This window comes from Leuresthes tenuis, unplaced genomic scaffold (assembly GCF_036924035.1).
Source record: "Leuresthes tenuis unplaced genomic scaffold, fLeuTen1.0.hap1 SCAF_13, whole genome shotgun sequence".
Classification (NCBI taxonomy): Eukaryota; Metazoa; Chordata; class Actinopteri; order Atheriniformes; family Atherinopsidae; genus Leuresthes; species Leuresthes tenuis.
The window spans coordinates 33286026-33310905 of NW_027325367.1; the positions used below are offsets into that span (position 1 = coordinate 33286026).

Consider the following 24880-nt stretch of genomic DNA (forward strand, 5'->3'; position numbering starts at 1 on the left):
ATCACACTCAGACAGCCTCACTTTTCACTACAAATAGCTACAGGTCGCTGTCAGAGAGGAGCACAACACAGGTGTGACTGCTTCCGAATGAGGAAACTTTCTCTTCCTGTTAATCATCTGCCTGCCACAGAAAATAATTCCAGCCTTTTATAACCGACATTTGACTGCCGCTGAGCTCTCTGTCTTTATCTGCTTAGCACCTAAGGCAGTTTCCTTTTAAAAGCACTTTGGGACCATCGGAATTAGAACAGATCAGTTACAAAAAGGCACATTCTAAGTGTGCATGCAGAGGCAACCAGAGAAATGAATTTTGATGAAATTCTCAGTGTTATTGGAGGCTTTGGGAAGTTCCAGAAGATCTTGTATGTGTGGATCTGTATACCTCAGATCTTTTTGGCATTCCATATGCTGGTCTCAGTGTTCACCGGGGCTGTTCCTCCACATTTATGCCGATCTTCATGGTCCTCAGCAGGCGCTCCAGCCTCTTTGAACTTCAGCCTTCTGACCTCCCCTGAAGGCCATTCTGAACTGTCCTGCACCATCAACCTAAACCACAGTGGTGCTGTAGCTCTTGGAGATGGAAGTCCAACTATGAGCTGCCAGGGGGGCTGGGAGTACAGCACAGAGACATTCCAAAGCACCATAGTAACTGAGGTGAGTGAAAAAACTAGCAACCTCTCTGACACTCTTAAGTCAAGTTTAGAATTTACTGAATATCTACAATTTATCTTAATGTGTTCAACATAATGACCTCATGCAGCTGCAGAATGTGGAAAGGCTTAGCAGTTTATTACAGTGAGCCCTAGTGACATTTGAGACCGGGCTGAACGCGGTGAGGGTTGAAAGATGGACACATGCAGTGCAGGCATCTTCTGAGCCTCCTTACATGCCCCGGCAGGGTATGTTTGTAACACGTGAGCATGAGGTGAGAGAAGCAAATGCAGTTTGTGGTGGAAATTTCTGTTAACAGAGCACAGTGAGTCTGCACCAACGTTTCCAAGGTTTATTATGCTTCATGAAGGAGAGTAACAACAGAAGTCTGAACTTACATGAGCACTTACATATACAAAGGTGGAGTGTTACACAAAGGTGGGAAATGTGCATGGGACAAATAAGATTCTTACCTGCTGACTTAGCCACCTCAGCTGCACAAGCAGCCAATGCAACCAGGAAACTTCACTCATAGAAAAAGATCTCTCTCCTTTTGATTAAATATGTTAATATTAATCACTCAAAAAAGAGAATACAAATGTAGCTGACAAATAAGTAAATACATTGTCCCTGGGAAACATCAAATGTGTTCATTCAAAAAGATTTAAAACACATAGTTAATAGAGACAATAAGCAAGTAATAAGAAAGTAATTAATCATAATTTTCATAACAATCTTCAAACACAACAGAAACTTGCAAGAGATTTGAATCTAGACCAAGCCATACCATTTGGCAGGATATAGACCTATCTATCGTTTGCAAAAAAAGACCTCTGATACGAGGTATAATGCAGCAGCCACACAGTGCAAGTATGGATAACCCAATAAGGACTCCTGTAAAAAGCGAAAGAATCAAGGCTTTCTATTTACCGAATATTGAATCAAACCAGCCTGTAAGGAAAGTATCCACACCTGAGTTTTCTGCTAACTCTTCACGGAGAGGACAAAGGCCCTCCAGAGCTCTGGTTACAGAACCATCTGATGCAGTATTATTTGGAATGAAAGTACAGCAAGTATCCCCCATAAGGGCACATACACCTGCACGCTCAGCCAGTAACATGTCTAAGGTTAACCTATTCTGCCATGTCATAAGAGATGTTCACCCAAACCTTCAATTGCACCATCGGTATAATTAATAAATCTCTGCTGGTTGTAATGAAGATAATTAATCCAATCCACATTTTTATTAATCGTAGGACGCCAATACGATCAATCCAGACAGTGGAATCAAAGCTGCCAAAAGGAGGTTTTAAAGAAAGCTTTGAGCGAGAGTCAGAGGTAGTAGAGTCAGTCGCTAGATGAACACCATAAACTGACATGATGTGAGCACACCTGCCCGTCCAGTTTCCTGGCAGGCTGGAGTACAGTCTGCCATGCCTTCCATACATCCAATACTGTCACGATTTGTATTTTTTGGTCACGTTTTAGGTTTCTGTCTAATCTTTAGTTTTGCCATGTTTTCCTCAGTCACTCTTGCCCTGCCATCAGTTTCTCTCACATCACCTGTGTTTCTCCCCTCAGCTGCACTCACTCACCTATCACCCTCCTCAGTATTTAGTCTCCAGATTTTCTCATGTCCATTGGCAGATCCTCACTTTCATCCATGCCACCGTCACTCATGCTGGAATGAGTTTTGCCAGGTTTTGTTTTGTTAGTTTTTCTTAGTCACAGTTTAGGGTTTTTTTTGGTATACTGGCTCATCCACGCTTTTTGTTTGGATTGTTTAAATAAATCAAGTTTTCAGTTGGAAATCTGCATCCGGGTCCTTCCTTTATCACCTCGCCACACACCCCTCGTTATGACAAATACATGCCTGGGATTGGGTGTGTATAATGCAAAGTGCCATTAAAAATCCATCGAGCGATGGAAGAAGAATCGTATGGGCAAGAAGTAAAAACAAAATTTTGAGAGGCTGGTGTTCTGTGTACTATTTGATCCCCACCTGACAGAGACAGTATCTTTACACATGTCAGAGGAACACTGCCTAGGGTGTGATTGAATTAATTTGCAGATTCAGGTTTAGATTCATAGCAAACTACACTCACCGGCGATTTTATCAGGAACACCTGTTCAATTGTTTATTAACACAGACAGCTAATCGGCCAATCACATGGCCGCAATTCAGTGGATTTAGACATGTAGAGGTGGTCAAGACAACTTGCTGAAGTTCAAACCGAGCATCAGAATGGGGATGAAAGAGGATTTAAGTGACTTTGAACGAGGCATGGTTGCTGGTCTGAGTATTTCAGAAACTTCTGATCTGCTGGGATTTTCACGCACAACCATCTCTGGGGTTTACAGAGAATAATCCGAAAAAGAGAAAATGTCCAGTGAGCGGCAGTTGTGTGGACGAAAATGCCTTGTTGATGTTGGAGGGCAGAGGAGAGTGGGCAGACTGGATCGAGATGATAGGAAGGCAACAGGAACTCAGATAAGCACTCTTTGCAGAATACCATCTCTGAACACACAACACGTGGAACCTTGGGCTACAGCAGCAGAAGACCACACCTGTTGCCACTGCTGTCAGCTCACAACAGGAAACTGAGACTACAATTCGCACAGGCTCACCAAAACTGGACAATAGAAGATTGGACAAAGGTTGCCTGGTCTGACGAGTCTCGATTTCAGCTGCAACATTCAGATGGCCGGGTCAGAATTTGGCGTAAACAACATGAAAGCATGGATCCATCCTGCCTTGTATCAACAGTTCAGGCTGGTGGTGGTGTAATGGTGTGGGGGATATGTTTTGGCACACTTTGGGCCCCTTAGTACCAATTGAGCATCGTTTAAATGCTGCAGCCTGCCTGAGTTTTGCTGCTGACCCTGAACATGACAATGAGTTCACTGTATGGCTCCACAGTCACCAGATCTCAATCCAACAGAGCACTTTTGGGATGTGATGGAACGGGAGATTTGTATCATAGATGTGCAGCCGACAGATCTGCAGCAACTGCGTGATGCTGTCATATCAATATGGAGCAAAATCTCTGAGGAATGTTTCGAACACCTTGTTGAAAGTATGCTATGAACAATTAAGGCAGTTCTGAAGGCAAATGGGGGTATTTTTAATCAGGCTTTTACTTGATTTTTATTGATTTCCTTAATATTTCTTTTAATCAAACTTTTTAGCATATTTGATTTATGTTCCATATTATTCTAATTAATAGGCTCCGGCCCACCCGCTACCCGACCACGGATTGACGGTATAGAAAATAGATGGATGGATTATTCTAATTATACATTTTAACTCCATGTCTTAGTTACATGTTTTAACTCCATGTTTTAGTTGGTTGTTTTAACTCCATGTTTTAGTTACATGTTTTAACTCCATGTTTTAGTTGGTTGTTTTAACTCCATGTCTTAGTTACATGTTTTAACTCTATGTTTTAGTTGGTTGTTTTAACTCCATGTTTTAGTTGGTTGTTTTAACTCCATGTTTTAACTCCGTATTTTAGTTGGACATTTTAACTTCGTATTTTAGTTGGACATTTTAACTCCGTATATTAGTTGGACATTTTAACTCTATGTTTTAACTCCATGTTTTAGTTGGTTGTTTTAACTCCATGTTTTAACTCCATGTTTTAGTTGGACGTTTTAACTCCATGTTTTAACTCCATGTTTTAGTTGGACGTTTTAACTCCATGTTTTAACTCCATGTTTTAGTTGGACATTTTAACTCCGTATATTAGTTGGACATTTTAACTCCATGTTTTAACTCCATGTTTTAGTTGGTTGTTTTAACTCCATGTTTTAACTCCATGTTTTAGTTGGACGTTTTAACTCCATGTTTTAACTCCATGTTTTAGTTGGTTGTTTTAACTCCATGTTTTAGTTACATGTTTTAACTCCATGTTTTAGTTGGTTGTTTTAACTCCATGTCTTAGTTACATGTTTTAACTCTATGTTTTAGTTGGTTGTTTTAACTCCATGTTTTAGTTGGTTGTTTTAACTCCATGTTTTAACTCCGTATTTTAGTTGGACATTTTAACTTCGTATTTTAGTTGGACATTTTAACTCCGTATATTAGTTGGACATTTTAACTCTATGTTTTAACTCCATGTTTTAGTTGGTTGTTTTAACTCCATGTTTTAACTCCATGTTTTAGTTGGACGTTTTAACTCCATGTTTTAACTCCATGTTTTAGTTGGACGTTTTAACTCCATGTTTTAACTCCATGTTTTAGTTGGACATTTTAACTCCGTATATTAGTTGGACATTTTAACTCCATGTTTTAACTCCATGTTTTAGTTGGTTGTTTTAACTCCATGTTTTAACTCCATGTTTTAGTTGGACGTTTTAACTCCATGTTTTAACTCCATGTTTTAGTTGGTTGTTTTAACTCCATGTTTTAGTTGGTTGTTTTAACTCCATGTTTTAACTCCGTATTTTAGTTGGACATTTTAACTCCATGTTTTAATTCCATGTTTTGGTTGGATGTTTTAACTACATGTTTTAGTTAGACGTTTTAAATCTGCATTTTAGTTAGACGTTTTAACATGTTTTAATTTCACAAACTGAAAAGGATTTTATCTATTTTGTTCATTTTACTCCTTTTTATCTTATTTTACTGCTTTAGTCTTTCAGTTTTTAGCTCCAGTGTTTCCTCATGGGGGGCCTAACACAATGGGATCTGCTTTTTGTTCCACTGTTGGGGGTGCTGTTCTGTGCACTGCTCTGGCCCGGGTGCCTGGAGGGCTCTGCACCTTGGTGTGGGGCCTCTTGTTTTCCGGGTTGGGGCTGTCTCTGTGGCACCACTCTCTGTAGTCATGGGCCCGGAGCCCTCTTGTTGTCGGCCCCAAGGGTGGCAGTATACTTGCCTTAGGTCTCAGTGCCCGCCATGTCTCTGTCTAATAGGTGCAGTGGCTCTGAGCTTGTGTTTTTGTGTGATCACGTGTGCATGTGTGCGTGCATGCGTATGTGTGTGTCTGTATGTCTCTGTGTCTCTCTGGGTATTTATGGGGGTGGAAGGGTTAGTATGTTTTGTCATTGTTGTTTTTAGCCTCTGTGAGGCACTTTGTAAAATTCGGTGGTGGCAGAATAATACGACGAGTGAGGGGCAGACATCCAATACGCCAAGGGTAGAGGTCACTTCGATATTTGCCATCTACACCCATATGATAATCTCCCCTCATCAGCCAACAATGTGTCAAGCACAGGTGATGGGTACAATTTGCGGCCCACAAAGAGGTACTATCGTGTTGATTCTCCGCTATCTCAGAGGCATATTCAGGCAGGTACAGCGTCTCATTATGACTGCCGTTAGAGCAGAGTGCATACGAGGTGCAACTTAGGGGGTCCACCTTGCCAGGGACCCCAGTGTATGCAATAGGTACTGCATCTTTCATACAGATGACAAGAGCGGTTGGACACAGATTTAACGGAGAAAAATTGGCCAATTGATACCAAACATTTCGTGATATCCAGGGTTGTTGTAAAAAAAATCTGTGGTCCCCTTTGGTACTAAGGAACGCTTGTGAGTAAATATGAGCTTGCCATCTCCACCAAAAGGCAAGCTGAGCAAAAGAGACAAGATTCAAAACTGTAAACATAATCAAATATTTACACAAACAGTTTTCAGAACACCATTGTTTTACATTTCTAGTCTTTTTGGAAATGCTGGTTAAAGGTCTGGGTTCCATCTTAGTCCTCACCTGAAACAAGTTATGTGCAATGTGCCGAGGTCTTCTGTGTATGGGTGTGTGTCTCTCACCACTTTATATGTGTGTATGTTGATGAGCAGTGACGCAAAGAGATCATTAATCAGTCGTTTGAATTTCTTGTGTCTCCTCCTTGGTGTTGGTGGACAGATAACGAAGGGTTGTCAAAAGGATCTTTGACCTTTTTACAGTGGCTGGCGGGAATCCAAGATGCTTTCTCTGCAACCTTAACAGCTGTGTGAGTGGTCAGGAGCACTTGGAATGGTCCCTGCTACCTTTTGGATTTCCAGTGCTTTCTTCTGAATTCTCAGACAGTCACCCAGTCCCCTGGGTTGAGGTTGTGATGGGGGCCCTCAGATGGATCAGGAAGGGCAGCTTTTACCTGTTGAGAGATTTATGACAACACCGCAGACAATTGTTACAATAATGTAACAAGTCATCATCACAAAGTAATGTGGTTGGAAGTGGTCTGTTTCCTGGATCCATTCCCAATCCAGATGTCCAAACAAGATCTCGTATGGACTAATATTTGCTCGGTTTCTTTGCCTCATTCTCATGTAGGTTAGCACTATTGGTAGTGCATCTATCCAATTCAAACCTGTTTCCTCACAATTCCCAGGAAGGCTCCTACTTCATCCTGTATTCACAAAATGTGAACCCTGTTCAGAACTTATCTTACCTGGAATGCCCCATCTGGGAATTATCTCTGTCTGTAGGGCCTTGGTTACAGCACTGCTGTTGGCATGTTTTGCTGGGAATGCCTCAACCCATTTGGACCACAAGTCCACCATGACCAAGCAGTACTCCTTACCCTTTGCAGGTGTGAGTTCAATGAAATCCATCATGAGGTGGTCAAATGGGCGAGTGGGTGGTGAATGAGGGAACTGATGTCCCTTTACCTTCATTGTTAGTGGCACAGATCATGCAAGCTCGGCAGTATTTTTATGCATAGGATGAAAACCCTTTTGTAAACCAGAATTTTGTCAGAGCATCTAACATCCCTCCTTCTGACACATGGTCTAACCCATGTGTTAATTTAGCATAATGAGGGAAATATTCTTGGACAAACAAAGCTTGGGATTTTTCTATTCTATTGTTTCCTGTTGTCAGAGAAAACTACTGATCCATTGGACTTCCACAGGTTCTTTTCCTCCTGTGTTGCATGGCTCTGCAGAAAAGACAAAGTATCAGTGGAGGAGAAGAAGTGGAGGCGAGACATGATCTGAAAGGCAAAGCTCGCAGCCTGCTTAGCAGCCGCCTCTGCTCTAGGAATTCCTGTAGAAACAAAGTCAGAATAGCCAGTATAAGATTTACACTTACAAACAGCAACAGATTTTGGGAGGAGAATGTCCTCCAAAAGAGCAGAAACTTTATCATGGTGGAGGATGGGTTTTCCATCAGATTTCAAGAACTTCCTATGTTTCAATAAGGCTCCAAAATAATGCACAGTCCCTAAAGCATAACGACAGTCTGTGTAGATAGTAACAGATTTGTCAGCAGCCAATCTGCATGCAGCAGTAAGTGCAATATGCTCAGCTTTCTGTGCTGAGAAGTGAGATGGCAGTGGAGCAGATTCAAGAATGTCGTGTGCAGTATACAGCAAAATCTTGCAGGGTCACGGAAAGCTGACCCATCCACAAAAAAAAAAAAAAAAAATTGTCCAAGGGAGTTTCTCTCAGATCTGAACGTGGAGAACACGTTGGAGCACCGAAACCCAGTCATGGTGGGTACCATCTTCAGGAGTAGGAACCACAGTGGCTGCGTTCAAAACTGTACATCTTTTAACACTAATGTTTGGCATGTCAAGCAACAGTGTTATACCTGAGCCATCTGGCTGTAGAGAGATGAGTAGTCTTTTGTTCAAGAAGAATGAGAGTGGTGGCATATGGGACTAGAAGAGTAAGATCAGAATAACCAACAATATCCCGAGAGGCCAAAACAGCCTTTTGTGCAGCAGCCACAGCACAGAGACAGCGTGGGAGGAGAAGTAAGCCACAGGTGAAAGTCTCCCTCCATTATCCTGAAGAAGAACAGAAGTCATACAACCATCTTTTTCATCTACTGTTTGCGTAAAAGGTCTGGTGGGATCAGGCATACCCAAAGTGGGGGTGGACTAGAGAGCAAGTTTCAGATCTATGAAAGATTGTTCTGCCTCTGCTGTCCACCGAACGGCAGATGATGGAGTAAGACCTTTCCCATGAATCATACAACTTAGAGGGGCTTCTAAGGAGGCATACTTTGGAATAAACTGCCTACAATAGGAGCACATGCCTCGGAAGGATATCAACTGTTTCTTAGTTTGAGGTTTTGGTAAACACTGAATGGCTTTTGTACGTTTTAGTGATAAGAATTTTCCTTCAGAAGTGATAACCTGACCCAAGAATGTAACCTGTTGTTGGACAAACTGAACTTTTGATAGACTAGCTTTGTTTCCATGAGTACAAAGATGATTCAAAAGCGCTACCGTGTCCTTTTCACACTGTTCAGCTGTGGATCAGGAAATGCATAATTGTTCGTCCAGTCATTCAAACACTCCACACATTCATTCCCATATTTCTGTCTCATGGTTTGGACAATGCCACTCTCAGGGAAGGGGTTGATGCTGCTGTTCCCTGACCCTATTTTCTTAATGAGGTGTGTGCACACTTTCTCTTAATAGATGCCTCCACTAAGTGATTATTTTCTGCTGCAGTCACTGAAAAGCAATGCGGTTTGTTTATTAGCCACAACCATGAAAGGCTATCCTTCCCAGCCTGGTTGGGATAATTCCAGCCTGCCCTCAACATTCCCCAAAGTAACTTTGCCAAAGACACAAGATTAGAACCCACAGAAAATGATTCAGCTCACCTTGAAATAAAGAGGTATTAAGGATAGTGGATTCCAGTGGCGGTGATTGGAGAGCAGGCTCTCTGGTCCTCCCTTCTCTTAATCACCTATGTGAGGTTGGAGGCTGGAGAATCCGCCAGGATCTCAGTCACCAGTCACCCGCTCCCGATGACTGCCTGTGGAATTCTGTTCGTGACGCCAATTTTGTGGTGGAAATTTCAATTAAAAGAGTGCAGTGAGTCTGCACCAACATTTCATTTATTATGCTTCATGAAGGAGAGTAACAACAGAAGTCTGAACTTACATGAGCTCTTACACATAAAGGTGGAGTGTTACACAAAAGTGGGAAATGTGCGTAGGACAAATAAGATTCTCACCACCTCAGCTGCGCAAGCAGCCAATGCAACCAGGAAACTTCACTTATAGAAAAACGTGTAAATCATGTGAAAAACACAGGGTGAGTCATCCGATGTTGGTAAGAGAGAAAAAAAACACCCAGCACATTCTTAAGGAGGAGTAATAGATTTTCCATCACAAGTTACATGACCAAAATGATGTAACTGGACAATGCACACGTGGCACTTAACAGGTCGCACACTCAGACTGCATTAACTTGGTAGCAAGGGAGAGATCTGCAATTGATCTCGAAGTCAACAAGAACATGATGGAAAGATGTCTAAGCCCCTGTTTTAACAGTATATAGCTGTAAACAGAAGGGTGTCCGTTGTATCAGTAGTGGGGCTTTTTGTAATGGAGTTCCTTGAGAGGAAAGATAAAAAGGTAATGAATGTGAAACAGGTTAATCCCATCAAGACCCTGATGGTTCTCAGCAACTTCTATTGCAGTTAACCTTTAACACTTGGATTTTTTTTTCCTAATATATGCCTTGACAATATTGATATGGGGAAAGCCAAAAGGAGCACTGTTTACTTAGCTTTATTTCTCAGGGCCATGAATGTCAGACACCCAGTATATAATCTTTTAAAGATGTTCGGGGTGGAGAGGGGGGCTGTAGGTCTGACCTCATACTGCAAGAATAGTAAAGGGGTAACAAAAAGTGACAAAAAAGATATGGAGTCATTTTCTGAGTCTGAGTTATCTCGGCAGTCATTGCAGCTGAACAGTGAAATTGACCACCACCTTTGCCCAACAGTACTGCATGCAGCTGTTTGAGTGATGGCACCAGACTCAGAGAGCAGCTTCAACACAGTTTAAGATCTTATAATCAAACTTCCTGTTGTTCCTTTTTTCAGTGGGACCTGGTTTGTGATAACGCCAGCCTGAACAATTTGGGCTCTTCCATCTACATGTTTGGTCTCCTTGTTGGAGCTGTTGTGTTTGGAAATTTGGCTGATAAGTAAGTTACAAACTGTCCATTTATCTTCAGACCATTGCTGAATAAGTTATATAATGTCTTATATGCTTTATTTTTGTGTATTGCTTCTTGTAGATTTTGCATATGTAAAATTATTCAAGTATAATTGACATGGAATGACCAAATTCCGATATCTTTTGTCGTTTTTTGGCAGATACGGTCGCAGGATCATCATCCTCATTAGCCTGGCAATCCAAGCAACTTTTGGAGTTGCTACTGCTTTTGCCCCTAATTTCTACGTCTACGCAGCCCTTCGTTTTATGGTTGGAACGTCCATCTCTGGTGTTATCATGAATGCATTTGTCCTAGGTCAGTGCTCTGCAGTGTAGCCCACTGACAAAAGAGAAGAGACACAATTATGTCCATCCATCCATTTTCTATACCTGCTTAATCCAAAATGTCCAAGCAGCCTATCCCAGATGTCAATGGGCGAAAGGCAGGGTACACCCTGGACAGGTCGCCAGTCCATCACAGGACAATATTATATTAAGGGTAGAATTAAAAAGATTATAACATAAATTACAACTGGCCAGAGAAGCATCCCATCTGATTACATACATTACAAGAAATAAGTGTCTGTAAACTCGATGCAATGTGGATGTAAACTGGTCATTTACCATCATGAAAATCCCTGACATATTTGTAGTATGACATTAAAAAGTGAATACGTTTTGTAGGATTTAAAAGGTTCTGTCAAATTTTAGCATTTATTTTTATTAAGGGAAATTTTAATGGAATATAAAGAACTGCATCATGGTACTTTCATAGTCAAACCATGACAAGACATCAATCTATGATGATGTCTTCTCTTTACACTGGAGATGAATAGAAATATTAAGAGGTGCTATCAGCATGACAACACATTGAATTGCAATGAACCAAAACTGTTTACATTGACAGATATCAATGTCCACAGTCCTTCATGTGTTTAAGCGAGGGAAAAATTGGAATGGACAGCGCTATTAAAGAAATTCTACTTTTATACATCATGATCTTTTTCTCAAGAGGAGTTTGTACAGTTACTGCTGTACAAATGTTTTAACTGTTCATGTCAGAATCTGTGTTTCATTTCTTAACCTGATACTGTAACTGTGTGCATATTTATACACGTGCCGTGTGTCGTGGGGATACGACCAATGCCTTAGCACTCATTAATGCCAAGTACCAAATTCTACCTTCAGAACACTGTACTGTAATGAGATGATTAATGTAATACACTCACTTGCTAGAGTTGCAGATGATCGCTACTCTGTATTGTGTACACACTGCTATGTAATGATGCTTTCTTCCCACACAGGTACAGAATGGACGGGATTAAAGCAGCGGATGTTGGCCGGTATAATCACAGACTACTTCTTTGGCTTTGGCTACATTTTACTGGCTGGAGTGGCATACCTCATAAGAGACTGGCGTAAACTGCAGCTGGCTATATCAGCACCTGGCTTTCTCTTCATTGTCTACATCTGGTGAGTGGGCAGCAGCCCCACTCTGCCTGTACTACAGTACCAGAAAAACAGAGTCCTTGATTTTCCTAGAAGTTTACTTTGAACCTAAAGCACACAACATCAAGGAATAGACATTTGTTTTTAAGATTGTACCCTAAGCAATTTGTCCTCTCACTTTTAGGATTTTGCCAAAATCAGCTCGCTGGTTAATGGCCAATGACAGGAGAGAGGAAGCATGGGAAGTGATCCTGAAAGCAGCACAGATGAATGGAAAGCCTCTCAGTAAAGATATTGAGATGTCTCAGGTAAAGATGTTTATCATTTCTGACTCTATAGATACTCAAGTTTGTTCCCTCTTTTCAAAATGGAAACAAAATTAATAAATTCACGTAACAGTCAAAACTAGTGCTGAAAATTTGTGACTTCCACAGAGTCCCACAGCTCTTTGTAGCTACCTATCAGTAACTGCACAACCATGTCATACATTTTCCAACAACAATAGCATATGTATAATGTACAATATTTTCACTAGTTTATATGAAAGGTTTTCACTAGTTTATATGAACAATTTTCTGTAGTTTATATGAAAGGTTTTCAGTAGTTTATATGAAAGGTTTTCAGTAGTTTATATGAAAGGTTTTCACTGGTTTATATGAAAGGTTTCCAGTGGTTTTTATGAACAATTTTCTGTAGTTTATATGAACAATTTTCTGTAGTTTATATGAAAGGTTTTCAGTGGTTTATATGAAAGGTTTTCAGTAGTTTTTATGTATGGTTTTCAGTGGTTTATATGAAAGATTTTCAGTAGTTTTTATGTATGGTTTTCAGTGGTTTATATGAAAGATTTTCAGTAGTTTTTATGTATGGTTTTCAGTGGTTTATATGAAAGGTTTTCAGTAGTTTTTATGAAAGGTTTTCAATGGTTTATATGAAAGGTTTTCAGTGGTTTATATGAAAGGTTTTCAGTAGTTTTTATGAAAGATTTTCAGCAGTTTTTATGAAAGATTTTCAGTAGTTTATATGAAAGGTTTTCAGTAGTTTATATGAAAGATTTTCAGTAGTTTTTATGAAAGGTTTTCAATGGTTTATATGAAAGGTTTTCAGTAGTTTATATGAAAGGTTTTCAGTAGTTTATATGAAAGATTTTCAGTAGTTTATATGAAAGGTTTTCAGTAGTTTATATGAAATATTTTCAGTAGTTTATATGAAAGATTTTCAGTAGTTTATATGAAAGGTTTTCAGTAGTTTATATGAAAGATTTTCAGTAGTTTTTATGAAAGGTTTTCAATGGTTTATTTGAAAGGTTTTCAGTAGTTTATATGAAAGGTTTTCAGTAGTTTATATGAAAGATTTTCAGTAGTTTATATGAAAGATCTTCAGTAGTTTATATGAAAGGTTTTCAGTAGTTTATATGAAAGATTTTCAGTAGTTTTTATGAAAGATTTTCAGTAGATGAAACATTTCAGTAGATGAAATGTTTCTATGAAATTCTATTCTATGAAATGTTTTCAATAGTTTTTATGTATGGTTTTCAGTGGTTTATGTGAAAGGTTTTCAGTACATTCTATGTGTCTATGCAAACTAATTAATAGCAGGTACACAAGGGCAACTTCAACCTTTCGGGTTGTGACTGTTGGCAAGTGTGCTGAAGCTTTTTTTAAAGTTATTAAGACCTCAGAATAAATTAAAGCTCTCAATGGTAGATCTCGGGAAATGGCTTTAAATCAGCCATAATTGTATTTACCAAATTAAAAGTTAACATTTTTAAACTAGTCTGCTGCGAGAGTATTTGCTCCTCATAATTCTTAGAAACTAGTTCTCAGTGTGATGCATTGTACTACAACACTGTACATGACAATATTTAGGTTTTTATCATGTGTGCAATGCCATCAAGGTGGGATCAGATCAAAACTTTGACATTATCTATACAAAACATATGTACACAAAGGCAAAGGGAAGTGAAAAATATGTTGTTTTAGTCATGAGTGATATCAAGTTGGTTTTCAAATGACGTTTTTTTCTTTCCTGTCGTGATTTAATTTAATTACATGTGCTCATAAACATCCACTGAATGCATTGGAATCCTCTTCCAGATGGAAAATCTTCTTGTAAATTGACACAATGAAAAAACATTTTACATTAGTTGCTGTGAATTTCTTTGCTTTGATAAACAATTTTCTGTATTTCCACATCATGAACAGAATACATTCTACTCAGTCTTCTTCTGCTCATTCTCAGTAAATTCCACTGCAACAAAAATGGCAGCAGACGACAGTAGTGTAGTAGAGTTTACATACAGTAACTGTAGTGAGAATTTTGGTTTACATAATATGCTTTCTAGGTTGGCCTTCAGCTGCTAAGGTTATCCCAAATAACCAGTCAGGACTGTCTTCCATCAAGTGGGGAAATACTATTCAATGTTATGTACATCAATAACAGGGCTTTTCAAATAATCCCTTACCCAACAAACTAATGTGGTTAGTTGAAGATATGCTCTTTTGGCTTCAAAGCACATTAGACATAATTTCAGTTGTCTGACATATGTTTAAGAGAACAGACATAACAGCCCACGTTTCAGTCACACTGAATCAGTTTGGGTTTCAGCATACACGAGTGCATCTTCACTACCAAAGTATTCATTTGACAAGAATGTCATAGTTTGGTTCTGGTCATCATGTACCATCTCGGATGCCTTCTTTTGTTCCTAGTTGTGATCAGCTTCTACAGCCTTTTAGTTTCTGCAGTAATAGTGTTACTTTTGAACTGAGAAGTCTCTGTTTCCAAGTTCCCAGTGGGAATTCTAACCGGGACAGTCTAATGATGGATGTCTGTCTCAGAGAGTTAATCTTGAAACTTCATCATGGCTGCCTTGCACAATAATAATATATGTAAACATTGACTTGTTTTGTTCTCATAATTTGAGACACATACAGTTCTGTTAGCCTGTATCTGTAAACATCGAAACACTGATTATAACTACCATACAATATAAGCCAGAGACTAGAACCATTGGTTTTCTGAAGCGTTAACTGTAACGATTTCAACTCATGATGATCTCCACCTTTGACACCCCTCTTCTAAAGTAAAAGGGAAGTCCCATACACCTTCAGGTATCAGTGCCATGTGTTAGTATGCTACAACACACCTTCTTGTCTTGACTTTGCTCAGAAGTAGTGTTCAGTTTCATATTTTGCTTAAAACCAATTCAGACAAGTTCTTCTCCACTAAAGGGCTTCCACATTCAAGTCTATTTTTCTCTTTTTTATACGCAAAGTACTTGTCCTGGACTCGAAGCACGGCCAGATAACCGGCAATCAGTGCTGTACCAGAACACCTCTTATGTGGTCACACACAGACATATCTGGAGCTGTTGCTCTGCAAACATGCTGTTCATGCTACATATTCCATGCACTCAGGCTATGCACTCAGTTGTGGCACTGCGAGTACTCCGGTGAGCTTTGACACTCGCTGGAAGCCAACATAAGAGAAGATACCCTAAACAAAGTACCAACTAACATAAACACGCAGCAAATATCAGATTTGTTGGAACTGTTTTAAAGACAGAAAGCACTCACTGTGTCACACAGTAACTTGGCACATAGCATGATTGTTTTACAGAAGTAGCCATTATTACTTTGCATTGATAGTATTTTTATGAAAGTCTATCGTTTGAATATGCCAACTATTCAAACAGCCTTTTATCACCCTAACTGCAAAGGCTGCTACAAACTGTCTTACTCATATTCCAGCAGGTCTATAAAACTGAAGAGAAAACCATGTTGAAGAAAAAACACTCATTCCTCGACCTTGTTCGGACCCCAACAATGAGGAAGCAGTCTCTGATTGTCTTCTATCTCTGGTGAGTACTAACAGAACTTAATTAACTTTATTTCATTACGTATCAGAATCAACCTTCATCCAATCAGTTCAAATCTGAGAGGTTGTACATTTAAAGGGTGTTCATGTGAAATCCCCTCCTTATCTCTAAGGTTTGTCCAAACTAAACTACAACTTTAAGGACTTCAGTATATGAAAGGTGGATACAGACACCTCAATATCACATCTTTTAGTTACTCATCATTTTGAAATCAAAAGTGTTTCATTTGGTCAAAATATTAGTTCTCTTGTTGGCAATAATGACAAGAGTGAAGATTTACTTGTTAGTATGAGTCCTAGTTTGGTTGTTATGGCGATTCCATCTGTATTTCACATTAAGTATGGTATTAAATGGGATCCTGATTATTTCTCCTACTGTGGTTCAAACACTTAAAAAAACACACCTCCTTTAAGATAACATTGCACTTATTCTACTAATCACTCAAATCCAATAGGTAAATGTTTAGAAAATCAATGAAAATGATATTAAGATGCCATAAGTCAGGCAAATCAACCAAAGAACACAGCATTATTGTAGTAAACCAAAACCTGATTCAATTCAAAGGGAGCGGCTGTCTGCTGAAAGTGTACTGCCACTAACTTGGCTGAAATTCTAAGTGTCAGTTTCTGTGTTGCATGTGACGATGAATGCAACACTGAGAAACATGGCCCTGCTTTTATTGTATCACCACTGTTTTAATCAGATCAGCTTTAGATTGAACTGCCACATGTCGCGCTGTTACGCAACTCATCGACCACCAGTGTGTTGCTCCTCTGAAGAAACTCCAAGAGCTACTTATCACCACAAACAACTCAAAACTTGCTATCTGCTGTTTGGATAATAAAGTGCATATTGTAGACATATAGTGCTATTTTCATAGCTTCCAAGGCCAGCAATGACGCAGTTAAATATCTTTAGAAATAATTGGTTCAAGACTAAAACCGCAGTTAAAAACTATCCTCACAGTCTGTAGTTGTCAGCTGGGATTGTACAACAGTCACTCCACCCGCTGTTCATCATCCTGTAACCTCTCCCTGTCATAACAGTCAATATGACAGAGTAGCAGTGCGTCGTCTATCCTCATGTGAGCAGGTGACAAAGCCACCTGTCTAACCCCGTCTATTTCACAGTTTAGACAGAAAGTCATGTCAAAGGAGTCATAAAGAGCATTGGCCATCCAGTTGGATCATGGATTTTCTCCCTTTGCCTTCAGTGAATCCAGCCCCTCCTCCTTCCCCAGTGTCACATTAACAAGCTGTCCATTCACAGAATACCAAGCAGGCCTCAGTGCTTGTGGTGGTGAATGCCACAGTGTGGCTCATGGAAGCTATTTAAAAAGCACCATGTTTTGATTATTGCAAAAAGCTTTTATGAACTTGATACACTGCAAATGAAGAAATACATTTCTCTTACATCGTCTAAAGTCTCACTCCACTCTTCAGTGGATGCCTCCCTTGATTGCTTGTGAGGGAAAAAACCCTAAAAAGAATATCCCAGTGTTATTGACCTGAAAGAAAGGCTTGATTCGAAGACAGGACTTTACTTCTGAACAGATGCAGAAATGCCCCTGAAAAGGAGGCTTTTCTGCTTGCTGATTAAAAGCCACACAAGGTTCTGTTTTTATGTGTGGCTGACTTACTACTGAGAATCTATGATGCAGTGATTATCTTATCAGACAAAATAACTGTGCTGTCTAAAGTATTAATGATGGAAAACAACTTTTGACCCTGAATAGAAGAAGTACAGTAGCTTTGGCTGTGACCCCCCCCATCACTTCTTCTGTGTTTTATAATGACAAACCCAAACAGCAGAGGTTCGCTGGCTCCTGTATAAAACAGGAGGGGCTGGAGTTTTGTGGCCTTTCTACATTCCTGGCAGTCTGGAATTTTCTACTCTCCTCTCCCTTTCTGCCATCTTTGTTGAGCCCTGGTCTGCAGATGAAAACTCAAAAAATTTAATAAAATGGATCTATGGAAAACTGCCCAAACCAGTTGGTACCAAGGAGCACATAAATCATCACTTAGACAGTTAGAAAAAAAAAAAACGAACATTTCAGTGCCACTTTTGATTATAACGATAAATGTAACTCTTGCAATGACATATTATTACAGTGAGGAATTGTTTCTTTTATTTAAGTGGAACATAGTCAATACTCCCCCCCCCACTGGATTTTAGTACGTTGATCAGACAAAGGTGAGGAGGATGATAATGATGATCATGTTCAGAGGGCTTATGAACTGTTTAGGGAAGAACTCCAAAATACTGAAGAGTATTGACATGTATTTTGACTGAATTTTATAGAATAATGGAGCATCTGAAGAGAATGATCTAATTTCTATAGCCACTGAATTTAAAAAGGTCAGCTAGCATTCTTTTTTTTTTATTTATAATAAAAGCATCTCACTGAGAAAACCAAAGAAGAATAAGGTAAATGGAAAATAACAGTGAACAATATACAAAGTCTGCAGTTGTTTCGATAACAGGTTGAGCAGGTAATAAATACTGCATACTGGCTTAGTTGAAGTATGTTGCCATTGGCATGTTGCATTTTGGTAACTAGCACTTAACAGAGGCCCGTGCCTCCGCCTTAAACCAAAGCACTTAATAAACTAATCATAAAATGTCAATGGCAAAGAACAGTTGTGCATGATCGGACATGTTCCTGAATATCTCATGGAATGTTTTCCATAAACATTTTCTATTCCCACTTGTGTCTTTGTCTATCCTACAGCATCCCAGAAAACCACACACTGTGTTGTTCAGAAAGAGTCTTTTGTTGCTCTGGCAGCTGTAAAAGTTGAACATTGTTAAAACATTAACATTGTGGAATTATATCATAAAAACTCACACCCACATTGAAGGAAACTTTATTGAACGGCCCTCTATCGACTAACAGTAAACTGTGTTTGGAGCACGCAGAAGACAAACACCATTGAACTAACTGCAAAGCCATCACATAGCTGACAACAGCTAGAACTGGTGCCTTTGCCTTCTCACCACTCTAATGTACAGACAAAATGGAATTGATATGGAGGTCTTTGCATCACAGAGAAAAATGTAAGATCCATCAAACAAGTGCAGCAGCACAATCCTCTAAAGTACCAACTCATAGTAAAACAGTGAAGGTCTGTTCATTGATCAAAGCAGGAGGCTTATGAAAGCCATTATGTGTGGGGTTTGAAAATCCTCATCTTTGGCACCATCCAGTGGTTGCCATAGGAACAACAAAGGGAAAAAGAAATATGGTGATGTAATGTTGGTTTCATTTCCACCCAGAATTATTTCATACTAACAAGGCATTAAACTATGCTTCAAGTCATGTTTTCCCTTACCTCCACATGCTTCAGGTTTGTCAATGTCCTCGTGTACTATGGCCTGTCCCTCAACATCTCTGACTTTGGAATGAACATCTACCTGACCCAGATGATCTTTGGTTTGGTAGAGATGCCTGCACGCACCATTACCCTGTTCACTCTCAATCGCTCCCGCAAGTTCTCTCAGCTCGCCTTCCTCGCAGTGGGTGGCTCTGCCTGCCTTCTGACCATCTTCATCCCCCAGGGTATGTACACACATGTTCATTTGCAACCAGGAGGTGGGAAACACAATCTTTACGAAAAATGACTTTTCCATGCTTCCACATTCTTCCTGATTTTAGAACAAGCCGTTTCATCACCTTTTCTTACCTTTCCTTTAGACTTGTCTGTTCTCAAAACAGTCCTGGCCATGATTGGAAAGTTTGGGATCACAGCCTCTCTGTCTATTATTTACGTCTACTCAGCTGAGGTGTTCCCAACTGTAATCAGGTGAATATTGTGGCCACCCACACAGTCCCCTTCCATACACACACCTCTCCCACCCCCTCCATGCATGTGTGTTCCTGACTCAAACAGTCTTAACGCAGCCCCCTTAGAAACTCTTTTCTCAAAAGAAACTTGCCGGCAACATCTCTGCGTGACCCTGGGGCAGGTCACGTCATCTGTAGGTTGCAGCCTGATGTAGAATCCATTTTGAAAGACAGCCAGCTGGGATTATGTTGGAAATGAAATGTGAACACAGCCATTTGACTGAAATGACTCAGCTGTTACGCTACTGTTTATGGAAGACTTTTTTAAAAATAAACAGCTCCAGCTACTTCCATCTGAGGTCTTTATCCAGGCCACTGATTTATCATCATCATTTATAACATATTCATCACAATAGTCAGAAAATTAACATTCACAAAACTAAATTAGATTTGAGATGGCACTTTTCCAAAAGAAGTCAGAAGAACATAACCATTAAAACATAAAGAAGGCAAGTGTAGTGGAGATAACACTGGCTCCTAGTGTTCATTTCGTAAAGATTCTAGTTTTTGCATAAAAATATGTTTGTTTTACTCTAATTCTAGTCATTTTATATGCTAAGCGAGTCCCAAGAATTCAACTTTTTTTCTGTGGTTGGATTGCATTAACATTTTGTCATTTATTGCATTTTGTGACTGATGCTGTCACCATCAACAGTTACTATGTGTGAAGGAGCTCTCATCTATTCCAAGCACAGAAGACAAAGGCTCACTGTCTTCCACCCTCATCTGTAAAGCCAGTCTCAGAACTGGCTTATTCTCTCTGATAGTAACACCAATATAGCTAAAAGTAACATTAATTATACAGAATCCAAACTTTAGATTATTAACAGCAGTTAGGAGGAGGGAAAAAAGGAGCCAGCTTCTTTTTGAGGGGTGACAACATCATTAAGGATGCCAGCTTTCTGAAATCAAACGTCAGTCCTGAGTTCTCAGACTGTTAAGATTTCGTTTTTCTTATAACTGCAGAGGAGAAGCTTTTCAGAGATAATTCAGCTGTAGGTCTCCCTCAACTTGTGATGTTTTATGAGCAAAATACAGGGATTTTTAAGGGTTGCATTTTTCCATCTATGTGCTTGTTTCCTAACACTAACATATCATTTTGTTGCACAAAAGCTGCCAATTCAGTTTATGCCTAAACCTGACAAAACATTGAGTGAGAAAATAAAATATAAAAAAATCTCTCAAATGGGACTTACAGGGGACTGAAGTCTGCCTGAGCAAAGCTGAAATCCTTAACATCTCTCCAGCCTACAGATGTGAGCATAGAAGAAACACTGAGATTAGAGGGATCAATAGTTATGAGAAACATAAATGTCCATATTCTACTCTGGCAATTACAAGGTTAAAGGTCACTTTACTCTACTTCGTCCTTGTAACTCAAGCAGGTCTGCTGTAAGTGGCAGCAGTAACGTGGGCTTATCAGTGGAAAAAGGCTGTGATCTCCTCTGAGCTCACCACCTGACTCATTTTTGTTGGGAGATGAAATGCTGCTCAGTAAAAAGACAAACAACTGAACTACAGGTGTGACTGCAAAGCCATCACATATTGACAACAGCTATAACTGGTGCCTTTGTCTTCCCATCACTCTAATGTACAGACAAAATGGAATTGGCATAGGTTCCATGTGTGCACGGATCGGAGGCGTCCTGGCTCCCATGATGTACCTTTTGAGATCCATCAGTCCTCATGCTCCCATGGTTCTGTCTGGCCTCTGCCCCCTGCTGGGCTCTGCCCTAACCCTGCTGCTACCCGAGACAGCCAACAAGCCCCTACCTGACACAATCGAAGATGTTGAGGGAATCAGGCTCAGGTTTGGCTTTACTGTTTTAACTTCCTCTTTTGCTGACAATGTTTATTTAGACCAAAGACTGTCCCATGTCATTCTGTCAAAACCATCCGCTCAATCGGACCTGTGCAGCCAGAGACATTTCACTCAGTCACAGGGGGATCGTTTGACTGCACCAATCTTTTCCAGTGGTAAAATGGAGAAGAATCAAGTGCTCCTGGGCAAAACAAGTCAAAGAAATGTAAATCAGCCCCGATGAGAATATAAAAAACAATGTTCCCCATTGTTTTCACGTCAGTTGGAAGCATCTTTTGAATTGTTGGGCTCATGGGACCCAAAGAAGTTTAATTAGAAATGTGAGAAACACCATTATTTGACACCAAATATCCTCAGAACCTTCAGTCCTGGCAACTTCACTTCAATGACAGTTTTTTCCAGCACAGTCTAAAGCCCTACAAAGGCGCATATTCAGTTTCCAACAACAATAGTTGTTTTGTGTAATTGTTGAGCATCTCCCTCAAATTCCTGATTGATGCATTTCTCTGCAAGCAAGCAAAACACAATCTGGACAGTCCATCCATTAGGATTTGATTTAGCCTCTATCTTGTGTTGAAGCCCAATAAATAGAAACTCAACAGATGTATGGTGGAGGGTTTGTGAAAATGGCTTGTGTAAATTTCTGAGGAAAAAGTTGGCATGCTTAACAGGTCTGAAGTGCCGAAAACCCATCCTGAAAAGTCAGAATTTTGGACCAAGGCCTCCGAAATGCAGTCTTGATTAGAGGTTGTCACGTAGGGTGTGAGGCGTGGTGGTTAGGGAAGGACCTGGATGCAGATATTCCAAAGAAAAGCTTGATTTATTCAAATCTAGACCAAGAGAAACGATGCGGCTGAGCCAGAGTACAAAAATCTGAACTACCAAAACAAAACTTGAAACAAAAACCTAACTTGAAACTATGAAATTGACAAAACCTGACATGAACAAAGACAACTTAACATGGCCAAACCTGACATGAACAGAATGAGTGACAGTGAGGCTCTGGCGAAGGAACATGGACAAACTGGGAGACTAAATACTGAGGAAGGTGATCAGTGATTGAGTGCAGCTGAGGGGAGAAACACAGGGGATGTGAGTGAAGCTGATGGCAGGGCAGAAGAAAGTGAGGCAAAGAAAACACAGAACATGACAGAGGGTAGGATTATGTTAACAAAAGCTTCCATGAAGTTGCCTGTAATGTCCAAAGAAAACAGTTTCCTACACCTGTTGTGGGAATCAGAAGCAAAGTGTCACCTAAAGACTCAGCATAAAGGGATCTGAAATAAAAATGGGTTCCAAAGTTTTCAAAGCCTCAGGATCACATTCCTCTGAGCATATTAAGTTCTTTATTGATGTTAAACACCTTAACACTTGCTGCATAGGCAGGGAGAGAAAAGTATGAATGACTGTCACAGTTGGAAACTTGTTGTGAAGGACCTGAAGCCTGTTTCAGCAGCAGAAGACCCACATTGTCAGGCATCCACCGTCCAAAAACATGCATGTTAGGTTAACTGGTGTTTCTCAATCGTCCAGAGGAGTGAGTGTGAGCGGTTGTGTGTCTCGTTTGTCTCTGTGCGGTCCTGTGGTGGACTGCAGACCTGTCCAAGGCACGCCCAGTTCAGGATTGGACTACACACGAGTTGTAATCCTCTGCACTCAGGCACAATGATATCATTCCTAAAGAAATGATAGTGTACATTGAAATAATCCAACATAAATTAAGAAAAGAACGAAAGACAAACAGCTGCAAATAGTTCTGGTGCAGCAGGTGGGACTTTCAAAGTAGAAATTCCAGCTCGTCTTTTTAGATTCATCCAGCCAGTAGAGATGGATGAAATAGCTTTGCAAATAATATTATGCAATCACATCTTTTTTTTTTCAAACATATTACACGAAGGGAGAATCTCTTCGTTCATTCACTCTCTCTTTCTGCCTGTGTTCAGATCAAACACGGCCACATCAAGCTTTTTAGAGGTAGATAATGGCAGAACTGCAGTGTGTTCTGAGTGCAAGGCTTTGAAAATCACTTTGAGGCACACTCTAATTTTCCCCTCCCTGAATCGCACACTGAAGGGGAGAGCCACATGAATACATCTGCAACAGGAAAAAACTCAGTGTCCACTTCATTCAGGTGCTAAATTAACACCATGCCTTAGTAGTAACTACAGAGAGTAACTTTAACACCAAAACAGAGGGCAGATGTGGGCCTCGGTCTCTGCCCTCTGTGCTTGCACTGCAAAGCTAAAGCAGAAATGATCTATGAGGAGAAGCTTTGTGACGATGTAATTTGTCTTTGAAAGAATAATAAGACAATCCTATGCAATGATTTGTGATAAGAAAGGTTGGGAAAATACTACGTTTGTGTAAGCAGAGGTATAGAGATCAATCAAAAGAGAGGTATAGGGAACAATAGCACTTGTGTTGTGTCTGAGGGAAATGTTTTACAGGATTACTAAACAGGCCCTATAACTTCATCAGAGTCTGAAAGATATTTTCATTTCCCAAAAACAAAAGTGTTACGCTGCTGTTGTTCCACAGCTGCACTGAAGCAAAGTGACTGAGAAAAGCTTTTCCTTTGTGTTTTCTATGTTAGTGAGGAGGATGGCCATGTGAAGACAGTCATCTTTGACACTTCCCTGAAGAACGTTACCGTGAGCAGCACCAGGATGGAGTAGAACCTAACCATAACAGCAGAGTCAGCCGCCACATGTCATTAGGCACTCAGTATTTTATTGTTTTTTCACATAAGTCTACGCTTCCAGTGGAAGTTTCAACTAGACTTTGTTTTTATGGGTCTCTGCAAGTAACCCACACTCTGACTCCTTAAGTCATTTTTAGCGTGAAAGTATTTTTTACACTTTCTCGTTATATTTTTCTATGTTTTATATTCAGTCAATGTGTTTGTTACTGTCATATTATATATTTCTGACATTGGAAAGAAATTTAGTGTTATATTGAATATGAATCAAGTGCATATGTCAGTGATACAGTTGTATAGTGAAGAGTCTTCACATCCGTTTATGTGGTTCAATACAAGTCCTCAAGACTGTTCAGGTAGAGACTGGTGTTGTGAAGGATGTGCAAAACCTAATGACTACCCATAAACTGCCACAATTACACTTGATTCACACACACTTGTGTGCAATGACTGCAATATGTGACTGTTTCTGAATAACTGTCAGAATCATGTGGAGAGAATTCTTCATTATCTCGTGGTGTTTTGGTCACTCGAGGGCAAAGTAATAATGCAACACTGACATCATATCATCTGACAAATCAGTTTTTAAAGTGTGTCAGCAACACTTTACTTGTTCTGAGATGTA

General features: G+C 39.9%; 1 protein-coding gene across 2 annotated transcripts; it reads left to right on the forward strand.

Moving 5' to 3' along the window:
* On the forward strand, window positions 1–24486 carry LOC140267508 (solute carrier family 22 member 13). 2 transcript variants are annotated; one of them, XM_072362811.1, is made up of 11 exons: window positions 16–71; window positions 473–654; window positions 10448–10551; window positions 10724–10878; window positions 11867–12035; window positions 12196–12319; window positions 15767–15873; window positions 19239–19450; window positions 19586–19694; window positions 21333–21545; window positions 24151–24486. In XM_072362811.1, exons 2-11 carry the CDS (start codon window positions 592–594, stop codon window positions 24230–24232), a joined length of 1338 nt encoding a protein of 445 aa, XP_072218912.1. In that variant the 5' UTR covers window positions 16–71; window positions 473–591; the 3' UTR covers window positions 24233–24486. The 2 variants fall into 2 exon arrangements, with proteins under 2 accessions (XP_072218911.1, XP_072218912.1); XM_072362810.1 differs by having other exon boundaries at window positions 1–654.
* Window positions 24487–24880: the final 394 nt, after the last annotated feature.